This window comes from Arvicola amphibius, chromosome 15 (genome assembly GCF_903992535.2).
Source record: "Arvicola amphibius chromosome 15, mArvAmp1.2, whole genome shotgun sequence".
NCBI lineage: Eukaryota > Metazoa > Chordata > Mammalia > Rodentia > Cricetidae > Arvicola > Arvicola amphibius.
Genome location: NC_052061.1, coordinates 17,894,483 through 17,915,938, shown reverse-complemented (window position 1 = coordinate 17,915,938; position 21,456 = coordinate 17,894,483). Strand labels below are relative to the sequence as shown.

The window sequence follows — 21,456 nt, the reverse complement described above, 5'->3', positions numbered from 1 at the left end:
CCTGCGCACTGGTCACACCAGCACTTCTGCTTCCTGAACCAGCTATTCATATTTTCCAAAGGAGTAATATTCCTGAACAGCTGGGGAATACTCGATCTTTAAAAAGCAACATGCACACAAGTATTTTAGAGTATGCAAAATAAAAAAACAGGTAAAGGCTAAGGATCAGTTTTTAAGTTAGCAATCTTCCTCACAAACTTGTCCTTCATCAAAACAGAAAAAAAATATTATGTAGATCACCTTGATTACAGTATGAGAGAAACTTTCCCCTAAAAATCCTGGACTAGTATACAACTGCTTCACCATCTGTTACATAGTGTTGTATGTTTTAATTTTTTTTTTAATTAGTTACAACAGGGAGCCATAGGGCACACCTTTTATCCCAGCATTTGGGAGGCAGAGGCAAGTGGATCTCTGTGAGTTCGAGGCCAGCCTGGTCTACAGACAGAGCAAGTTTTAAGGACAGTCAGAGGCCCTGTCTTAAAAACAAAATTACCATTCCGCCCCACGCAAGGTAGAAATAGGTGAGGTCCTTTCCAGGGAGAGCCTGCCCGACCCAGGGGAATTCCTGGGGCATTGCTGAGGCAGTGAGTGCAGGCCCCTCCATGAGAGGCCTGTTAAGAAATATTACTACGAATGAATCAGTTTAAAAAGGAAAACTGTGGGTCCTTCAGCCACGTAACCCCCGCCATTGTTCAGACTTGCACTTCGGCTGGGTGCGGAGCGGTTATTCCAACAGGTGGTAACACGCTCCGGAAACTGTCTGCATCGTCCTCGGTGGCCCATCCTAAGCTTCCCGGGACGGGAGGAGGGGGCTTGGGCGGCTGGCAGGTCCCCGGGCAGCCGACGCCAGGTCGCGCTCGAGAAGGGAAGAGTCGAGCGGGCAGCCGCACCAGCGCCGCCGTCCCCGCCCGCGCCCCGCCCGCGCCCCGCCCGCGCCCCGCCGTCCCCGCCCGCGCCCGCCGTCCCCGCCCGCGCCCCGCCGTCCCCGCCCGCGCCCCGCCGTCCCCCGCCCGCCGCCCCCGCCGTCCCGCCCGCGCCCCGCCGTCCCCGCCCGCGCCCCGCCGTCCCCGCCCGCGCCCCGCCGTCCCCGCCCGCGCCCCGCCGTCCCCGCCCGCCGCCCCGCCGTCCCCGCCCGCGCCCCGCCGTCCCCGCCCGCGCCCCGCCGTCCCCGCCCGCGCCCCGCCCGCGCCCCGCCCGCGCCCCGCCCGCCGCCCGCCCGCGCCCCGCCCCGCGCCCGCCGCGCCCCGCCCGCGCCCCGCCCGCGCCCCGCCCGCGCCCCGCCCGCGCCCCGCCCAGGCGGACCACCCATCCCGCGCATGCCTCCACCGCCACGAGACAGAACGCCCACCCGCGTGTCTGCGCCTGCGCGGGGGTCACGTTGCGCCTGCGTGCGGCGTGCGGCGGAAGGGGCGGGCAGAACGGGAGCAGGGGGCGGAAGGGGCGGTGCGGCACAGCGCGGTGAGGCCTCGGGAGGGTGAGTGTGGGACCCCGTGCGCGCTGAGGCCGGGAGTGGGGCCGGTGCGTCCTGCGCCCGGGGTCAGCCCCGCTGTCGGGGGCGCCCCCTGGAGGCTCGCGGGGGGCAGCAGAGGAGGATGTGGCTGAATCGGGGCGGGGTGTGTGCGGAGGAAGGGCTCGAGGCAAGGCGCACTTCTCCTTACATAAGAAAGGCGTCGCAGCGCTGCGGGCCGCTTCTGCCGTGCGGGTTTCTGCACTCGGCTCGGGCCGCGCGGAGGGAGACGGGGCCGGCGGCTGCTCCGTGTCCACCAGCCCCGCCTGTGGAAGGGAGTAGCAGACACTCGGGAGTGGCGTGAACACTCATTTTGAGGAGATTCACATCAGGATATGAAGTAGGGTTCAGAGTACGAGTCACGAAGCAGTGTGTGGACAGCGCCTGTAGCTCTCTTTCTCAGAGGACCCGCCAAATGCACATACGCGTTTCGTATTTGAACCGTGAAATACAGCCTAGGCCATAATAACGTGAATAGAATTTCTTACTGCCTGCTGCCCTTCTTAAGAGTTGGGGCCCATGCATATATTTTAGAGAACAAAGAAACAATAAAGGTGTCTAGGCTGGTAGAAAATCAATTTCCAGGAGAAACGAAACATTTGGGGGTCATCTATAAAGTCCAGAATGTTCTTTGACAAAGTAAATATATTCTGGGAAACAATACGTTTAAAAGATGGTTTTTTTTTTTTAAAGGGTTTGTTACCTATTAGGAGAAAATATGAACGAGAAGTTACATAATCATGAATAGCATAAATCGGTATTTAACAAATTTTGAAGGTGTCACAAGAATCTATTTGGAATGGATAGACCTAGGAAATGATTGAAAATTGTCCCAGGTGATTGGTGTCATGTAGTAAAAACAAAACACTTGATCTTCCTGTATGTAAGAAAGGTGTAAACATTGCTTTAAAATCTTCCTTGGCGTGGGTCGTTTACAGAGATCTGGTTTTCTCAACACAGAACCTATCACTGTATTTTTATGTGATTTCCCCCTTAATTTTAATGTAATTGCCGTTTAACTGAGCTAACATGTCCCGTGTGTCAGGTACACCTTACTTGTGATCTGTGCAGGTTGTCACCTAAGTTAGTGTGCAGAATAGTTGGAATTAGAGAACGGAAAAAAAAAAATCCCCCAAAGCCGGGATCATCAGAAGAGAATTTAAGAAAACAGCAATTTAAGCAGAGGAGGAGAAATGTCATAGAAGAGGAAAAACAAGACCTGCGGGTCAAATCTGGGAGTTGGGAAAGCAGGTGGCGGGTTTGGAAAACAGTCTCCTTGGAGGACGTTTGAAAGGAGATTGTCAGGAAAGGGTGCAGCAGAATTGTGATGCCAGACACGGTTGTTGCCCGCAGCAGACGTCAGGACACATGCTGTTGGTCCCTGCTCTCACAGTTTCTGATTCACAAAGTCTGGAGTTGGGGCCCGAGAATTTCCCTTCTCATCAGGTGCTCCTGGCCTGGGTTCTAAGGCAAACCTGTGGATACAGCCACCCATACTTGCTGTTCCTCTTGCTTGCTGGCCTATTTAGGTCTTGCACTGGAGGAACCCAAGACTGTCAGAGAGTGTGCAGTGATTAGAGCTAGTCTCCAAGCTCTTCACACTGCAGATTTGAACCAGGGCTGGAGCAGAATGAATGAAGACATTTAAAGGTAAGAGACTCCCACCACAAACTGACCTCAGAGTAGAAATTTGGACGTGTCAGTCTTTCTGGAAACAGGAAAGGGTGAAGTGTATAAGAGAACTTCAGAGAGACCCTCCATGTGTTCAGTGAGTTCTGTGTTACTTTCACATATCAGTGACCTGCTTAAACCTTGCTTAATAGTTGCTTATGTAAGAGAGTTGGTCCACTCTGCAAAAACACCCTAAAATCATTGAAAAAGAGGTGAAGCTTTGCCAAGGGGTAGAGATGATGATTCATGGCATCTCACAGCTTAGCTCCCAGTTCAAGGCACTTGTGGAGTAACTGCATGGCCTATGTGTATCGTGCCACGTAATAGACACTGACGTAATGTATTGAGTTTGTAATACCTTTTCTTGCCTTGGTAGTTAGTGAAATTAAGAGTATTCACTTGATCAGTTCCAAGGCAAATGTCTTGTCATACCCTGCTGCTGAGAAAACTCCTAATGAAAAGGGGGGAAAAAAGCAAACCAGGCTTTAAACACAAGTATTCTGTTTTCAGAATATAAGTTAGCAGTCAGTGTAATAGAGTCATGGACTCATGCAAAATTATTGCGTGTATTCTTTGATTCTGTGAACAGTAAGCTATGGGTACAAAGAAAACCATGGTCTACAGAAGACTGTAGTGGCTGTTTGAATAGGAATGGCCCTCTGAGGCTCACTGAATGCTTGGCCTATAGGGAGTGGCATTATAGGAGGTGTGGCTTTGTTAGGTATGACCTTGTTGGAGGAAATGTGTTACTGTGGGTGTGGGCTTTGAGGTCTCAGAGCTCAAGCTATTCCTAGCGTGGCACAGTCTTCTGCTGCTGCCTGTGGATCAAGACACAGAACTCTTAGCTCCTTATCCAGCACCGTGTCTGCCTGCAAACCACCATGCTTCCCACCATGATGATACTGGGCTAAACCTCTGAACTGTAAGCCAGCCCCAGTTAAATGTTTTCCTTTATCAGAGTTGCTGTGGTCATGGTGTCTCTTCATAGCACTAAAAACCCCAAGACAACTGCCATCTTAAAAGTGACCACAGCCGGGCGGTGGTGGCGCACGCCTTTAATCCCAGCACTCGGGAGGCAGAGGCAGGCGGATCTCTGTGAGTTCGAGGCCAGCCTGGTCTACAAGAGCTAGTTCCAGGACAGGCTCTAAAAAAGCTGCAGAGAAACCCTGTCTCGAAAAACCAAAAAAAAAAAAAAAGAAAAAAAAAGTGACCACAGTGCATTGTGATGAGGGCTGTCAGGAGTGCGGTCAGTGTGCGATGGCGAGAGGCAGGAGGGGCAAGCTAAAAGTGTCAAGAAATCAATCTGTTGGAGCTCTTTAGAGGACACACTTAATCTGATTCTTGGAAGCTGAAAGAATATGTGAGATTTTGAAGAAGAGAAAGATGTGGATGACAGCCACTCTGTATAAAAGAGTGTAACCTTCTCTGGGAGTTTTGTGCAGATCAGAATGGTTATAGCAGGGGAGTAAAAGTTGAGGCGAGGAACGGAGGAAGTTGGGAGAATGATAAAGGAGTTCCCAAAGGAGTATAAAGATGCTTATGTAATGACTGTAAACTCTGGCGTCAGGAGTCGTGCCTGACCATATGTCAGCACGTCCCAAGATCCAGCACAGTGTCCCATAGCTTCACCATAAGTATTTATTGAATGAATGGCATATTGATAGAAAAAAGCCAATTTGTTTCTGTTTCTTCAGGTCAGGCAAGGGGAGCCTTTGGATGTTGTAGGGAGAGAAATGTGAACATGAGCTGCATAGCAGTGTGGAGGGTGAATAGATCACGGTAAGGTGGCTGTAGCAGACCGCGCTCTTCAGCTTCACCTCTCACCTGTGTTCAGAGGACAGTACTAGAGTGTATCACATGGGAAAGGGCTAAGTGTTACTGGGCAACATTTGTGTTCTGTGCATGTGTGTGTGAGAGCCTGTGTGTTTTAAATATACCTTCTTATGACATACATTCCTTATTGTATTAGAGAGATATGAAGGATGGAGAAGAAATAATAAATCGTATTTTTGAGGCAAGTAGATGTGAACTCATTGTTACTATCCATATGAACCTCTCTGAGGGCATGTGTGTTCAATTGTTTACTTTGGTTCAGTTTTGTCCCTGTTGGCCCTGTGCTGGCACAGTGTATTATGGTGGAAGCCTGTGGCAGAAGAGCTGAGTGCCTGGTGGAGCCAGGAATGGAAGAGAGAGAGGGCTGGGATTCACTATCCCTTTGAAGTTACCCCCACAGCACAGCTTCCCTGAGGCCCCACTTTCTCAAGGCTTTGGTGCCCCTAAAAGCACCGAGAGCTTAGAACCAAGCCTCTCAGACATAGACCTTTAGTATATTTTAGATCCAAGCCATAGAAGGAAGTGATGATTTAACCTATTTCAATATGTGCCTACTTAGTATTTTTCAGTGTATATTAAAACACTGGCATCCTGACTTACTAGGTATGACAGTACTTCGAAATGTCGTAAATGGTACAGAATTCTGTGTTTTGGTAGTGCTTAGCCTACAAATTACAGAGTAAAGCCTTACTGTCAGAAATCCTGACAATTAATTGAACAGTTTGATATGATTATTGTCCACATTCTTTGACCTTTTTTCTTCAGAAAGCAGGCCAAACTGTTTAGTTACATGAACAAGTGGGAAGCCCCTCTTTGTTTACATCATTTTGCCAGTATAGTGGACAGAGTCTGCTAGAACGTCAACAAAGTTACAGGCTTCTCAGTATGCCTGTGACATGTATATTAGAGATAGAAACTTGTTGATTAGGCCAAGTTATATTTGCTTTTAAGAAATATTCAATTAGGAAATTGGGCCTTTTAAAATCAGTTTAATTAAATAATGGGTTATATAAATTACGGATTTACTGGGTGTGACTTTTCTGTGAAATAAAAGAATGTTTTAAAATGTTTAAAATTTAGTCTGTTTTATACCTAACACATTATTGGGAAGTCATACTGCCTTTCTAATTTTGACAAAATTGATTTTAAAAAAGCCAATAAACAGCCAGATGTAACCATTCCACATCCAGATGTAAAGGCTCTTTTACTTCTCTTGAGGGCCTACCATCCAGATCTGTGTTATGAAATCCCAGCACTTGTGAGGCCTTGTCAACCCACCTCATGGCGCTGAGCCTCCTCACCTGTGCGACAGGATCTCCTTTGTTGTAGGATTATTGCATGGATTAGTTAGGAAAGGACACACAAAACCTCAGATATACTACCATGACGTGGGGCAGAGGTGTTGGGGTCTGCTATCCACATAGAGGCGGGGTGCAAAGAAAAGCACCCTTGGAAATAGTCCAGTGTTAGTTTATTGGTGGTGTGTAAAAATGATACCATTCTTTTCTTAGTTCTTGTGTTTCACTTAAAGGACTTTTAAGATCTGTGTGGGTCTCAAAGAATTGCCTGCAGAACAAACCATAAGCTTATCAGATAGTCAGGTAGGCTTTCTGAGAATGCCACGAAATTGTCAGAAGACATTGCATGCATGATATACTCAGTTAATAAAACATTATCTTAAAATTGTTTCAGGAAACTACGTTTTTATGTTAAAGGAAGCTATACTCTTTTATTAGACAGTTTTTATTAATCTTTTTAGAGAATGTGCTTGTGCTATTATAAATGGACATATTTCCATCTGGTCAAATCCTTGTAGTGGGTTTGGTTCCTTCCAATTTAATTTCTTCTTTGGAGATTTGGTTAGATACCAAGGCTGTCTTAAATGAAAGCAGGGCACTTGGAAGAGCAAAGTGTGTTTTGTATGGGTTCTCTGATCACAGTTTTATTGTTGGTCAGACTCTTGCCCAGCCTGAGGAGTAAAGACTAGATGCTCTCCTTTCTGTGGGGGGATCTTGAGCTGTCATGAGTGATGAGAATCGGTTAATAGATTTCAAGACAAGGCAACAAGTACTGTATCGCAGATGTAAACTAAAGGTCGTGGAGCACTGACTAGCATGACTAACTGTCTGGGAAGGGTGGGGGGAATATGTCTTCAGGGGGTGCTATTTCAACTCGAGACATTTGTCAGTCAAAAAAATTTTTATGGCAGAATAGACATAGAAAGTGGCCTATGGATAGAATGTTTCAGAGTGGTTGCACTTCTAATCTCTGTATGATTCTGATGAAAATCTGTGTGTAGAAGCATAGCTAAAACACTAACTGCCCTTTCCACCTTGCATGTAATTCTTTTAGTTTCTTTTTTAGAAGATATGCTAATTTCATGTCTAATTTGGAAGTTGACATGCACATGTATTGAATGTAACACTGAAGGTTACAATAAATAGTAAAAGGCTCATCAAGTTGATTCCTGGGTTAGGAAGAGACCTAAATGAGGAATGGAGAGGTCACAGGTTATGGCAAAGATAATTAAATCATGAGTGGTTATTAGACATTTCTCATTTAGAAATCTAAATTCTAATCTTTGAAAAAGATTTTGTGGTTGCTATAGCAACTGTATTAGTTTTCTGTTGGTGTTGTTACTGTGGCAATCATCACACACTTAGTGCTTTAAGACAATATAGATTTATTTTCTTAATAATTAATTTGTGAGGGAGGGTGCACATGCCTAGTTCAGCATGTGGAGGTCAGAGAGCTACTTAGTTTAGTTGGTTCTCTCCATCTACCTTTACTTCAGTTCTGAGGCTCAAACTCAGGTGGTCAGGCTTGCATGGCAAACACCTTTACCTGCTGAACTCTTGCTGGTCCAACAAATTCGTTGTCTTAGAGTTTGGTTGGTCACGCCTGGCATGGGTCAAAGTAGGCTGAGATTAAGGTGCCATTGATACTTTATTCCATCCTCATCTCAGTGGAATCTGCCTCTTTGATTTTTCCAGTCAGCATTTTTTGGTTGGTCCTTTTACTCCAGCCTCAAAGTCAGCAAGTGTAGATTGAATCCTCATGCCATCAGGCTGTTCTTTTTTCCTGCCTCCTTCCTCATCTTAAAGGGCCCTGGTGATTCCACCAACTTGGATTAAGTAGACTAATCCTTTTTATCTTTAATTTAGCTGACTAGCACCCTGAATTCTATTAGCATATTTCAATTCCCTTTGTAAAGTAAAATAATATAGTCACAGAGTTGACAAAATTAGAGACAGGGACACTGTCAGAGATGCCATTACTGTACACTATAATAACATGCTGCTTTTTAAAAATCATAAAAATATAGTCTGCTAGACAACATAGAAGCACCATTATAATCATAATGTATATGAAGTTTTATTTTTAAAATCGCTATCTATCTCCTTTCTCTCTAATCAGTTTTAAAATAAGTTTATATCAGATGGATTTTAACAACATCTAAACATTGGTGATACCCAAACTGAGCCTCAGCTCTGATTTCTGTACTGAACCTGAGACTGAAAGGCAACTGTCTGCTCACTTGATATCCAAATGGGTTTTCTTAAACATTAAATCTGGGACCGGGCAGTGATAGTGCACACTTTTCATCCCAGCACCAGGGAGGCAGAGGCAGGTGGATCTCTATGAATTTGAGGCCAGCCTGGTCTGCAAAGGGAATTCCAAAGACGGCCAGAGTGACACAGAGAAACCCTGTCTTAGGAAAAAAAAATTAATGTGGGACTGGGGAGATGGGTTAATGGATAAAGCACTTGTCGTGCGAGTGTGAGGACTGATTAGGTCCTCAGCCTCCACTAAATGCCTGTAATCTCAGCACTCAGCATGCAGACAGAGGCCGCAAAGCAAGCTAACTAACCAGCCTAGCCAAATCAGTGAACAGTTCAAGTGAGAGACTCCACCTCAGTATACAAGGTGGAGAGCAATTAAGAAAAACATCTGGCAGCATTCCTAGCCTCCATACACTTGTGACAATGCCTGACCATACCTATACACACAAGCGTGTGTCCCCAACACACAAAAATAATAAAAATTTAGTTTATTTTTGTTGGATACATCTCCTCTCAACTCCTGGTTAGACCTCAGACCTCCTCTCCTAGTCTTCAGCTTTCTGTGGCTCAGGAAGACCTTTTACCTAGGTCTTAACTGCTCCATTTCCCATCCTGCATCTTGTATAAAACAAATGCTTCAGAATTCATATGGAATTTGACTCAGCCTCGTCTTCACTTGGTCCAAGCCTTCATCTCCCATCAGTACAATTACAATAATTTCCCGACTTGTTTTCTCATCTCTGTTCTTGTATCTCACTCCCCACTATCTACTTTGGAATTTTACATGAAATGGCCAGAGATCCTTTTAAAAATTGTGCGATGAGTTCTTTGTGCTGGCGTCACGCCTCACTCAAAGTCAGTTAGTCATCTGTCTGTAAAGCCTTGTGTTTAACTTGTCTTTGACTGACTGCTTTCCCTGGCTTATTCAGACCTAGCCGTAGTGACTGACTGACAGACAGACCATAAATGGACTTCCCCCTGAGAACATAAGCAGCAGCCTTTTCTTGTGGCCACAATCCCAATGCTCAGATTAGTGCATGGCATATAGTAAATGCTCACCTGACTAGAAACTGTGTGATCTGCTTGGCTTGGGGTTGCTCGGGGCTTGTTTGGTAACAAGAAGTAGACATGGTAAGGCCTGTTAATAAAAAGGGATATATTTTAAATAGTTCTAATTTGTGTTTAGACTGAATGTGACAACATCTTTTATAGGATGGTAGGACTAGATTTGATAGTACAAATGTTCCATGGCATGAGGGTGTTTTCTTCTGTTCTCCAGCCTCTCTTCATTGGAACTAAAATTCATCTTACTCAGTTTCAAAGACAGGCAGTTATGAATATCTGTTTCCTTTTCCCCATAGGACATCTCTTTTGTACTAACATACTTCATTAAGAAAAAAGTGTAAGAAAGAGCCCAAAGTCCTGGATTTCAGTCCTAGGCCTATGAGTACAGACATCTTCCAGGGCATCTGTCTCCTTAGGTGGCTACATGGCATCTCCCTAAGTCTGTCTTCTTTTCTCCTCTATCCCTGCATGGAATTCCCGCCTTGCTCTATTCCATGCTGCCTGCTTCTTTATTAGCCAGTGGTAATAAAACATATTTACAGCATAGAGAGGGGAATCCCACATCAGCAGGATCTTTGTGGTAGTTTTGTTTTTAAGTAATTGCAGCATGCCAGATGTGTCAGCTTTGAGGATTCTAACAGGGACAGGAAACTCTCTAATCTGGCTTCTGTTTTCTATCCCTTAATGCCCCACCCAGGTCTGTGTCCTCCTCTTCCTTTGTTTCCTTGCTAGGGAGCCTTGCTCAGTTTCTTACGCTGGGCTCTGTTACCAGAGTCTCGTCACTCTTGAACTCTCACACTGCTTCAAGATGTATATACCACCAGTACCACTATTACCACCACCACCACTACTATCACCACCACCACCATACCACCACCACTATTACCACCACCACCACTATTACCACCACCACCACCACCACCATACCACCACCACTATTACCATACCACCACTACCACCACTACTACCACCACCACTACCACTACCACTATTACCACCACCACCACACCACCACCACCACTACTACCACCACCACTACCACCACCACCACTACTACCACCACCACTACCACTACTACTACCACTACCACCACCTCCACTACCACCACACCACCACCACCACTACTACTACCACCACCACCACCACCACTGCCACCACCACCACCGCCACCACCACCACTACCACCACCACTGCCACTGTCACCACCACCACCACTATCACCACCACTGCCGCCACCACCACCACCACCACTACTACCACCACCACTACCATACAACCACTGCCACCACCACCACCACTGCCACCACTGCCACCACCACCGCCACCACCACCACCACTGCCACCACCACCGCCACCACCACCACCACTACTACTACCACCACCACCACCACTAATAATAATAATAAGGTTGATTGTGTTGCCTCTGTAAAAACCTTTTATTTTTCCATGACAACAGACAAACGGTAGTTCTTTCGCTTCAGTTTTTGTTCTGGTTCAAACCTCATCTCCCAACACTAGTTCTGTATACCCAGGCCTTCTGCTTTCATTGACTTTCCTCATCTTCTCTAATATAGCAAGGACTAGACCAAGTACCTACTCTGAATTTACACATTTAAGGCTTCAGCCTGGAAAAACTGCCTCATTCTTTAGCTTTTTCATTCTTTTAGACTTAGTTGTGGCATTGACTGCTTGAAGACTTGAACTCCTCAGAGACAGCTAGCTCCTGTAATATTGATTACTCACTTTCTGGATCAGCTTGTTTGTTGTTTTGTTTTCTTTGGGTGTGATGTGTCTTATTCTGCAAGCTCTTGAAGTGCTAGGGCAACATCATTGAAGATAATGAAGCATCCTTCCTATGAAGGAGCAATAGGTTGAATAGAAACCTCCATAAGGTATGTCCACATCCTAATTTCCAAACCTGGAAATGTGACCCTACTTAGAAAAACAATCTTTTTATTGGACTTTTGCAGTTAATTTTATTATAGTAATTTTTTTTTTAGGACTGCTGTGAGGAACTACATAGAAGGTTAAAGCTGATAGCTGTGTATCAGCTACTGTTCTCACCACTGACTAAATGTAGCTGAAGGAAGTGATGTGAAGGAGAGGAAAGCCCTACTTTGGCTCTTGGTCTCAGGATTTCAGGCCATTATGGTGAGGAAGACATGGTAGCTAGAACAGATGGCTGGGCTCCTCATGTCACCCAGACATACAGAAAGCCAAGAGCTTGGGACAGATGCAAATAGAACTGTCATAGGGATTACCCCATAGGGAATCACTTGTGTCAGCCAGGTCCTGCCTCTTTAAGGTTCTACAACTTCCTTAAACTGGGGGACCAGGTCAGATTAAGGCTGGAACACCTAACACCATTTCTGTAACCATCCATGCTTCATTATTATTCTGATCACCTCTCCTGGGCTTGGGGAGTATTCTGTGCTCAGAAAGGAATGGCTGAATAAAAACGCAGTTCTTGCCCATGAATTCCCAGTCTAGTGGTGCTGATAGCAGTGCTCATAAGAATTGTGCTTAAAGGTATGCTGATAAAGGCCTCCCAGGATAGAGTCCCTCTTAATTTTTTAAAAAAGATTATTTATTAAAAAATACTTTATTAGTGTGGGTGTATTACTAGCCTGTATGTCTGTGCTGTGTGTTGCCATGGGATAATGCTCCTGTACACTGTAAAGACTTGTTGCTAGTATTGGTTTAATAAAGTGCTGATTGGCAGGAAGTATAGGCAGGGTGACTAGATTAGGAGAACTCTGAGAAGAGGAAAGGCAGAGATGCAGTTGCAAGTCAGATGCAGAGGAAACAAGATACGAATGTTTTACTGAGAAAAAGTACCAAGCCACATGGCTAAACATAGATAAGAATTATAGATTAATTTAATACACTTAAATTAAAGCTCTAGTTAGTAATAAGCCTGAGCAATAAGCCAAACCATTTATAATTAACATAAGCCTCTGTGTGTTTATTTGGAACTGAATGGCTGTGGGACCAGGCAGAACGGAAACTTCGTCAATCACTTGCTTGCAGTGCTCTCAGAGACCAGAAGAGTATGTTAAGTCCCTGAAACAGGAGTTGCAGCCCTTGTGAGCTGCCATGTGGGTGCTGGGAATTGAACCCAAATCCTCAGGACATGCAGCTAGTTCTCTTAATTGCTGAGCCATCGCTCCAGCCCCCAAAAATTTACTTAATTTTTAAGCTGGTTTTCTTTTTTTAAAATTTTTATTTTATGTGCATTGATGTTTTGCCTGAATGTATTTCTGTGTGAGGGAGTTGGGTCCTCTGGAACTGGAGTTACAGACAGTTGTGAGCTGCCATGTGGGTGCTGGGGATTGAACCTGGATCCTCTGGAAGAGTAGACAGTGCTCTTAACCACTAAGCCATCTCTCCAGACCCCAAATAATTATTTTTAATTGCACGTTGTATGGGTATGTGCAAGTGAGTGCAGGTGCCCATGGAGGCCAGAAGAGGGTGTCAGATTCCCTATAGTGAGCTACCTGATAGGGGTGTTAGGAACTAACCCTTGAGTCCTTTGTGTGAGCAGTATGTGTTCTTAATCACTGAGTCATCTTTCTAACTCCTACAGTTTTTGTTATTTTAGGTGTGTGAAGGGTAGTGATGGATATTTAATATTTTTTACAAATTTAATATTTATCATGCCAGGCTGTGATGGTGCACACCTTTAATCCTTGTACTCAGGAGGCAGAGGCAGGTGAATCTCTGTGATTTCGAGGCCAGCCTGGTCTACAGAGTAAGTTCCAGGACCTTTATGGCTGTTACACAGAGAAATCCTGTCTTGAAAAAACAATTTAAAAAGAAAGAAATTAATTGTCAGGGTATTTTGCTATAAGACTGTGTCTCCTAGAAGAGTCAGGAGTTACACACCTGAAGTCTCACCAGCTTGACTGCCTAAACACAAGGTGAACAAGGACAACAGTAGACATGCTGAAATGGACAGGGGAAAGTCCACAAGGCAAGGCCTTAGCTCATACAAAGAACTACAGGCCACTAAGGAATGCTGAGAGTGGGCGAAATAGGCTTCTCCAGGGAAGAGCCCACCAAATGGCCAGCCCTGAAAACATACATATAAGTAACTATATAGACTGAGCAGGTTATGTGTAGGAATGTGTGTGTGTGTGTGTGTGTGTGTGTGTGTTTAGGCACACATGCATATGTATGTGTATCTGTACATGTCTGTGCATGTGCCATGGATTTGAAAAGCAAGGAGTGGAATATGGGAGGGTTTGGTGTGAGGAAAGGGAGGAAGGGGAAAATAATGTAATTATAATCTCAAAAATAAATTGTCCTTTTAGAATAAGACTAATTTTATTTAAAGAGAAGCTATAATACCTTTGTATTTGTCATGATTCTGTAGAGTAATAGAACTTCATAGAATAATATATAAAATATATAAATATAATCTATAAATATATAGATGATACCATATATACATACATGCTTATCTATACACACACATATGCACGTGTGTGTGTGTGTGTGTGTGATTTATTAAAATGTCTTACAAACTAGCCCAGCTAGTTCAACAATGTTTGCCTATGAACAGAAGGTCCAAGAATCTAGATGTCTCAGCTGGTCTTCAGGGTTCACTGGAATCCTGAAGAAGTAGGCTGTAATGCCAGTGAAGGAATGGACTTGCTAGGGAGGTGAGAACAAGCCAGCAAAGAGAGAGAGCTTCCATCTTCCATATCTTTTATACAGGCTTCCAGCAGAATGTGTGGCTAAGATTAGAGGTGGGCCTTACCACTTCAAAAGATCTGGATTAGATGTTCATCTTCCCACTTCAAAGATCTGGATTAGAAATTGGTCTTTCCACTTCAAAGAATTTTAGAAAAAATCCCTCCCAGGTGTGCTTAGTCCTTTGGATTTTAGTTAATTCCAGATGTAGTCAAGTTGACACCCAAGAATAGCTATCACAGGCTTCCTCAAAGTAGAGAACAATGTTGCTGCCTTGGAAAGTCAGAGCAGCTCTAATTCTGCCAATTAAGAACCTTAACCCAGTTCTTCTTTGTGCCTAGTAGAGTGTTGATTATTAACCGAAATAAATTTCAGGTTTATGGGCCTTGAAGTACCGTTTAGAGAGAGTACCTTGGAGCAATAAAGTAACTTAATGTGCCACAAGGTGTATAGGGCAACCAACATTTGCAAACAACCATAAACTTCAAATTGGGCAGGTTATGGCTATCTACAAATTCTAGCTTATCCCAGAAGGTGGGTATGTGACCTGGTATTACAGTGTTTACAAATTGATATAATGACAACAAAGGCTGATGCTGAATGCCTCAGGCTTCCCACAGGAATTGAGTCATTTAATCCTTCCGACTACCCTGCTCCTACCTATTTTCACACCAGAGGGAACTGAAGTACAGAATGGTTGTGACTTGCCCAGAGTCAGGACTGCAAAAGTGAGTGTCCCTGGCTCATATCTTACCCCATTCTGACTCACACTCGTCAGCTTTCTTTAATGTAGTGGGTAGTTGTGTTGAGCGTTTCAGTAAAGCTGGAAATGTTCTTTGCCTGGTTCTGTGCTTGTTCAGGCCTTAGCCTGCTCAACCTTCAGAGGCTGCTGTGAGGCTGGGAAGAGGCATTCTGAAGAGGCACCAGGTGCTTCTGACCATCTCGAGATGCACTGGTCTGGTCACTCACTACACGGCCTCCGCGGTTTACTTCACATTAAGGCTTATTGTTGTTGATTGTGCGCTTATACCAGATTATTCAGGAGTCTCCTTGAGTATGTACGTGTGTCTAAACTTGTGCCTCAAGTGCTTCACTCCTAATCACATTCCTTATGTAGAGAATGAATAGGAGGCCAGCAGCAGAGGGAATCATTTGAATGAATCTTTTGTGTACACCTCAGAGTCGGGTATGTTGACCTGAAGAAATCATTAAGATGAATGCAAGGGAAAAAATGGCAGAAAATATCTAGTCTAATAAGATTTTGTAATTTTTTTACATTTATTATTATTATTATTATTACTATTATTATGTGTGTGCACACACTTGTGTGCATGCCATAGCACGTATTTAGAAGTTGGGACTTTTGGAAGTCAGTTCTTTCTATTGTGGGTCCTGGGAATGGATCACAGGATGCTAGGCTTATGTAGTATATTTACAGGGCCTTGTGTTGGTTTGTTTACAGAGTAATTTTAATGTAAATACAATAAAGTAGTTTCATGTCTTGGGTTATTCTGAATTATTCTGGGTTATTCTAACTATGACAAAGGAAGGAGGCCGCCTAAATTTTAATTTCCCAGCTAGGTTTCTGCTACTGTGATGAAATACTATGACCAAAAGCAACTTGGGGAGGAAAAGGTTTATTTGGCTCACAGGTTAGAGTCCATCATGAAGGAAAGTCAGGTAGAACTCCAGCCAATAGCCTGCAGTGGAGGAGTACGCTTTCTGCCCTTCTCGGTTCTCCAGCCTGAATGGCTCACTGTCCCAGTCTGGAGCTGCAGTCCTGCAGAATTCCCGGAGAACTGCTCTTCAGTCTGCGTAAACCCTGAAGAAGCTGGCGCTAATCCTGGCAGAAGCATTAATTAATACTGCTCAGCAGCAGGGCGGTGAGAGTGAGGGCAAGCAGGCAAAAAGCAAGGTTTTCTTTTCCACGTCTGTGTGGGCTGCCACCAGGAAGTGTGGCCCAAATTCAGGGTGGGTCTTCCTGCTTCATTCCTGATTTCCTGATTAAGAAAATCTCTCACAGGTACTCCCAGTAGCCTGGATTTTAGCTGATTCCAGATGTAGTCAAGCTGACACCCAAAATTAGTTATCACATATATTATCAAGAATCCTGATCATTCATATCTTAGAATGTAGGAAAAACAGTCTCAGTTTTACTACTTCAGTGTTTTAATTGTCTGTTGGGCTCAAAAATATCTTTTTCTTCCTTCTAGGGAGTTCATAAATCATACTTAAGTCAGAAAGTATCCAGTTACAAGCAAAATGAGCATCCCCACACTGCTACTGCATCCTTACCAGCATTTACTAAACAGCCTTAGGGTGCCTTCCCCACGTCTCCACTGCATCCTTCACTCAGGTAGGAATCCTGCATCTGGAGCCCCAAGTGCTGTGCTGCTGAAGCCCTCAGGACACCATTGTACCCAGTGGACACTGCTGTCTGGTGGCCCAAGGAGAGCGTTATGTGCCCAGGCAACCTTGAAGGACCACACAGAAGGACTTTCTGATAAAGAACAAAGATTTGTGGATAAACTTTATACGGGTTTAGTTGGCAGGCAAAGAGCTTGCTTAGCGGAGGCTATAACTCTTGTGGAATCGACTCATGCGAGGAAGAAGGAGCTGGCTCAGGCGCTTCTTCAGAGAGTCCTCACCCACCACCGAGAGCAGGAGCGGCTCAACCAGGGAAAGCCCCTCACGTTTCGAGTAGGTCGGTTTTCTTTTTCTATTGTCAGCAAATGGCTTTCTGAATTCATCCACATAGTGCAAGGTTGGATGAAGACTTCTTTCCTTGAACATTTGAAATAAATTAAATGATATTTTTTACAAGTAGTAATCTTCATAATTTGTAGAATTCCCGTGGCCATTTGAAACAAGCCTGTGTCCTCAGTAATCATTCTGTTGTAAGACTCTGGCAGTGGATTCCAGAGCAGAGGTATACACAAGAGTTGTTAGCACAGTGCTGCTCCTTCTGGCAGTCCTCAGATGGCTGGTCCAGACTGAGTTCTCTTTTCCTGCCTGATCCAGGTTAGCCTAGTCACATTTTTGAAATTCTGTTTCTTTGGTGTTTTGTTTTCTTCTTATACACAAGTCTCACTTTTTCTTCTTATTTATTTATTTATTTATTTATTTATTTATTTATTTGTTTGTTTGTTTGTTTATTGTCTTGCTAACACAGGCTGACTTCGAATTATCCTCCTGCCTCAAGTTCTTGAATGCTGGGATTCCAGGCATGTCCTATGTATGACTCTAGCCTCTCCCTTCACCCAGATACTTTCATAGAGCTTCTAGGGGTGGCTCTAACCCCAGCCATCTCCATGCTGTGGTTACCATCTGAATTTAAATGTTCATTTGAGCTTTCTGGATTATTTGGCTTTGTCCTAGACTGTGAGTAAGCTGTTATATTTCTGGATAATTTAGGTATATTTTGAGTAGCAGGAGTTAAGCCAGGCAGTTTGGTGGACGGAGGGCATCCCATGGCAGTGAAGCAGGTACTCTGAGGCAGCTTGTTCTCTAAAGACAGCCTGAGATGTGATGATAGTGCTGGGACTTTTCGGGTGATGAGTGGATACAGAGAAACACTGACGTCATCCTAGACTCACATCCTTGTGTATTGGTTACACAGGAATCAAATGTCCTCTTGTTCCAGGTGTGGAGATGAATGCTTCAAAGCCGCGTTCACACACAGGTCTCTCACCAACCTTTGTACCCATCCCTACATTTCACATTCCTTCCCCTACCCTCAAGGAGGGACTCTCATTTTGAGGAACTACACTGGGTCTGGATAGATACTGGATTGTAGACAGACTAGCACACCCCCAAGAAGAAACCCCAGCATGACTTATAGTAGGCCTTAGAGAGCCCTTGAAGAGAGAGAAGTCCCAGTGTTTGCTTAGCAAGTCACACACACCTTCTCTGGGCCTTCTGGGTAGTCTACTCTGATCTTAGTTCTAATAAACTCAAGTCTTCAGTCATTTTATCATCATCATCAATAAAAGCAGCATGAGTTTATTCAGCACCTGTTAAGGTGCTTAAGATGGAAATATACCATGAGCTATAGTAAGGACCTAAGCCTGCCATACACTGTATGCACTCTTGAAGATTATTGGATGCCCGTGTCTAATGTTCTGCAGGCCATGCAGTATATGTGACACCATATTAAACACTATCTCATTTAACCCTTAAACCACCTGCAAAGGCCCCGACTGTTGCAGCAGCTACTGTCCTGAGGAGGGTTCTGAGGCAGAACCATACAGACTACAGAGCTGGTCAGAAGCAGCACTAGGGTGAGCCCCACAAACAGTTCAAGGCTTGACCCTTACCTGTCATGCTTGACTGGCTCTCCATGTAGGGGCCTTCCTGCCTTTCTGAACATCAGGATTTTTTTTTTTGTTTGTTTTAAGATTTTCTTTTACTGGATTTTCTTTCTTGAAGTTATGAGTAAGACAAAGGAAAAATCTTTGTAGAGAAAATTACTTTCTCAATTCCTAGCAGTTTCTGGAGTAATGGATTATTTTTCCAGTGGGCAGCAGGACAGTTGCCCACTGTGAGGAGAGGAGGGCAGGTGCACAAGTTCTGCACATTGAAATATAAGCAGTGCAGCGTGTCTCAGACCTGCAGTACAGGAGAAGGGCGGGGTTTGCAAAAGTGAACTTTATAAACATGGATCTTAGAATTGTGCCTGTGTGTCTCACTGTTACTCGGGAATTAGATAAAGAGATGGATTTTCCACTGACTGCTTTAAGGCGTGTTGAAATATGTCAATGATGATTTTCATAAATTAGAGGAAGCAGAAGGTAAGCTAATGTTTTATTCATCAAAACTAGTCATGGTGCTGATTTCATTATCTCACTCCAGGATTATCTGGGCCCCCTGGTGCAGGAAAATCAACCTTCATAGAATATTTTGGGAAGATGCTGACTGAGAGAGGGCACAGGCTGTCTGTGCTAGCCGTGGACCCATCTTCCTGCACCAGTGGTGGTGAGTACGGCTGCCATTACAGGTCAGCGGGGTCGGCAGTTAGGGGACCCCTGCCAGCTGAGTTTGACCTTATGAGAGGAACCATTCCTGTTCTGCAGAGTGAGGTGGTGTTCACTATTTATGCCAACTCAGGGATGTCTTTCTCTGTAAAAGAGAAAAACGGCCCCACCTCTGGAGACCTCCCGATTGCTAGGCTCCACCCCTAGACTGCTCTGGTAGTCTAGCCAGGCCTGACCCCTCCCCAGCCTCAGGAACTTCAGTGGCTAGGTCCCAGTGGCCAGGCCCTGCCCTACAGAAAAATAAAATCCCACCAATCCTTGATCTTACCTCAAGATCAGGCCATAATCCCTGCAGTCCCAGGCCACCCTGGAAAACTCCCCCGCCCTTGAAACCCTATATAAACCCTGTCCTCTGCTCAATTCTCTGCTGCTTCTTGCTGGAGCAGGGACAGCCACCCTCCTGGGTTTTTCACTCCTCATAAAGCTCGAGTGTGAGGTTTGTTGTGCAGTGTGACTTTGTGGTGTTTCTTGGCTCTCGACTGCCAGGATGTCTTTCCCATCTCAGCTATAACACAGGTGGAAACTCTGGGAGTTAGTTAGGAAGTACTGAATTCTACACAGGAGGTCAGTTTGTGGGTATCTCAGTGGATACTCAAGTAGGGTTAGAGGGACACACATCCCAGCCCTTTGATCATGCTTAGGGCCAGCCCCTTCTCATAGTCTGTTTCTCTAGTGGGCCTAACTTCTCAGTTTTATCTTCAAGGTGGTGTAGCATCTCTTCAGTAAAGATTAGTGGGGGCGGGGGGGGAAGGGGAGACGACATACAATTGTTTATAGCTTGTCACCCGTCTGTTAGTGTCCAGTGAAACAGAAGGCGCTTGAAGGACCATGTAATGTGCGCTGATTCCCTGCAGCACTCTGCAGGGCACACTGCGCTGCACCGTGCTCAGAGTTACATGCTAATGTGAGGTCATGCAATCACTCAACATTTAATTTGCAGCTCATCAGAGATAAAATGAATATAAACTTAAATCCCCAAGGACCATTTAAAGAAAACATATAAAGTCTTTCCCGTAAATACTTAGGAAACATTTTCCCCTTTCTCCCTTTGTGAGTTAAGCTGCTCAGATGGCAGTTGTTCACTTAATGGGTATGGGTACCCTCTGTAGGTGAGACACCAGCAGTGCAGGGACATGCTTCAGGGTGTTTATGTCTTAGGGGGAGACAGGCAGCACAAGCAGTCACTCTGTAATGTGTGCTCTGAGGGATAAATCCTAGGTACTCAGTGAAAGTGCTTGGTTTGTATGCTGTAGTATTCTGCAGGAAGTAATTTTTGAAAGACCTTAGGTTAGAGAAGTTGATAACAATTTTTGTTATTTTTTTTATTGAGAAATGTGACTCAACATTCAAAAGATTTGGTTCACTGTAATAGAACATTTAACTGTAAATGAAATTATATTCAAGTTCCTAGATTAAATAAATCCATGTCAATTTGTTGTCTAGTTTATTTACTGTTTAAGAACTTTGCACTGTGAAAATCTATGAACTGTGCTAGTGAAGGACTTTCATAAATAATCCTAACATCATTCAGCTAAGAAGGCCATTTCCGCTCTACCTTCATGGTCTAGAGTATTTGTTCCAGAAAGAAAACAATAGCTTGAAGTAGTAATTAATAGCAGAACTGATGTTATAGCCTGTGATTAAAGCACATAGCTATGTGGCTGCTAACCTTCATTTTCTATGTATATGTGTGTGCAGGTATGTGTGGGAGGACAGCCTTGGGTGTTGCCTGTCTTGTTTCCTTAGACAGAATGGCTCACCCTCTTGGAGCCTTCCAAGTAGGCTCTGTTGACTGGTCAATAAGCTCCGGTAATCTACCGTGTCTGCTTCTCGGTGCTGGGATAATAAGCATGTGCCACCAGGCCTGATTTTCTTACAGAGTTCTAAGGGTCAGACTCATTTCCTCATACAAGACAAGCACTTTACCGACTAAGCTGTGGCTCTTAACCTTTCTCAAACTGAAAGTGAAGAGTCCTGTTGTTAGGGTTTTAAAACTGTGCTATTCAAAAAAATACATGCAGGTAAATAGAATATTATAAATATGGATTCCTGGTCTTATAAATATAATTGGAAATAACACTAAATT

The 21,456-nt window shown here is 44.5% G+C and overlaps 1 protein-coding gene across 5 annotated transcripts in view; it reads left to right on the top strand.

The window, feature by feature from the left end:
• The first annotated feature begins 1,405 nt into the window (after positions 1–1,405).
• Mmaa (metabolism of cobalamin associated A) overlaps positions 1,406–21,456 on the top strand; it is a 28,450-nt gene continuing 8,399 nt past the window's right edge. The window contains exons 1-4 of one of the 5 annotated variants that reach the window (XM_038312296.1): positions 1,628–1,850; positions 2,864–3,160; positions 16,551–17,041; positions 19,189–19,311. In XM_038312296.1, coding sequence (XP_038168224.1) covers positions 16,600–17,041; positions 19,189–19,311 — 565 coding nt within the window. In that variant the 5' untranslated portion in view covers positions 1,628–1,850; positions 2,864–3,160; positions 16,551–16,599. Of the gene's footprint in view, positions 1,478–1,501; positions 1,522–1,627; positions 1,851–1,920; positions 3,161–16,550; positions 17,042–19,188; positions 19,312–21,456 lie in introns of those variants that run through there. The other 4 variants (XM_038312295.1, XM_038312298.1, XM_038312297.1 and 1 more) reach the window with 4 other exon arrangements.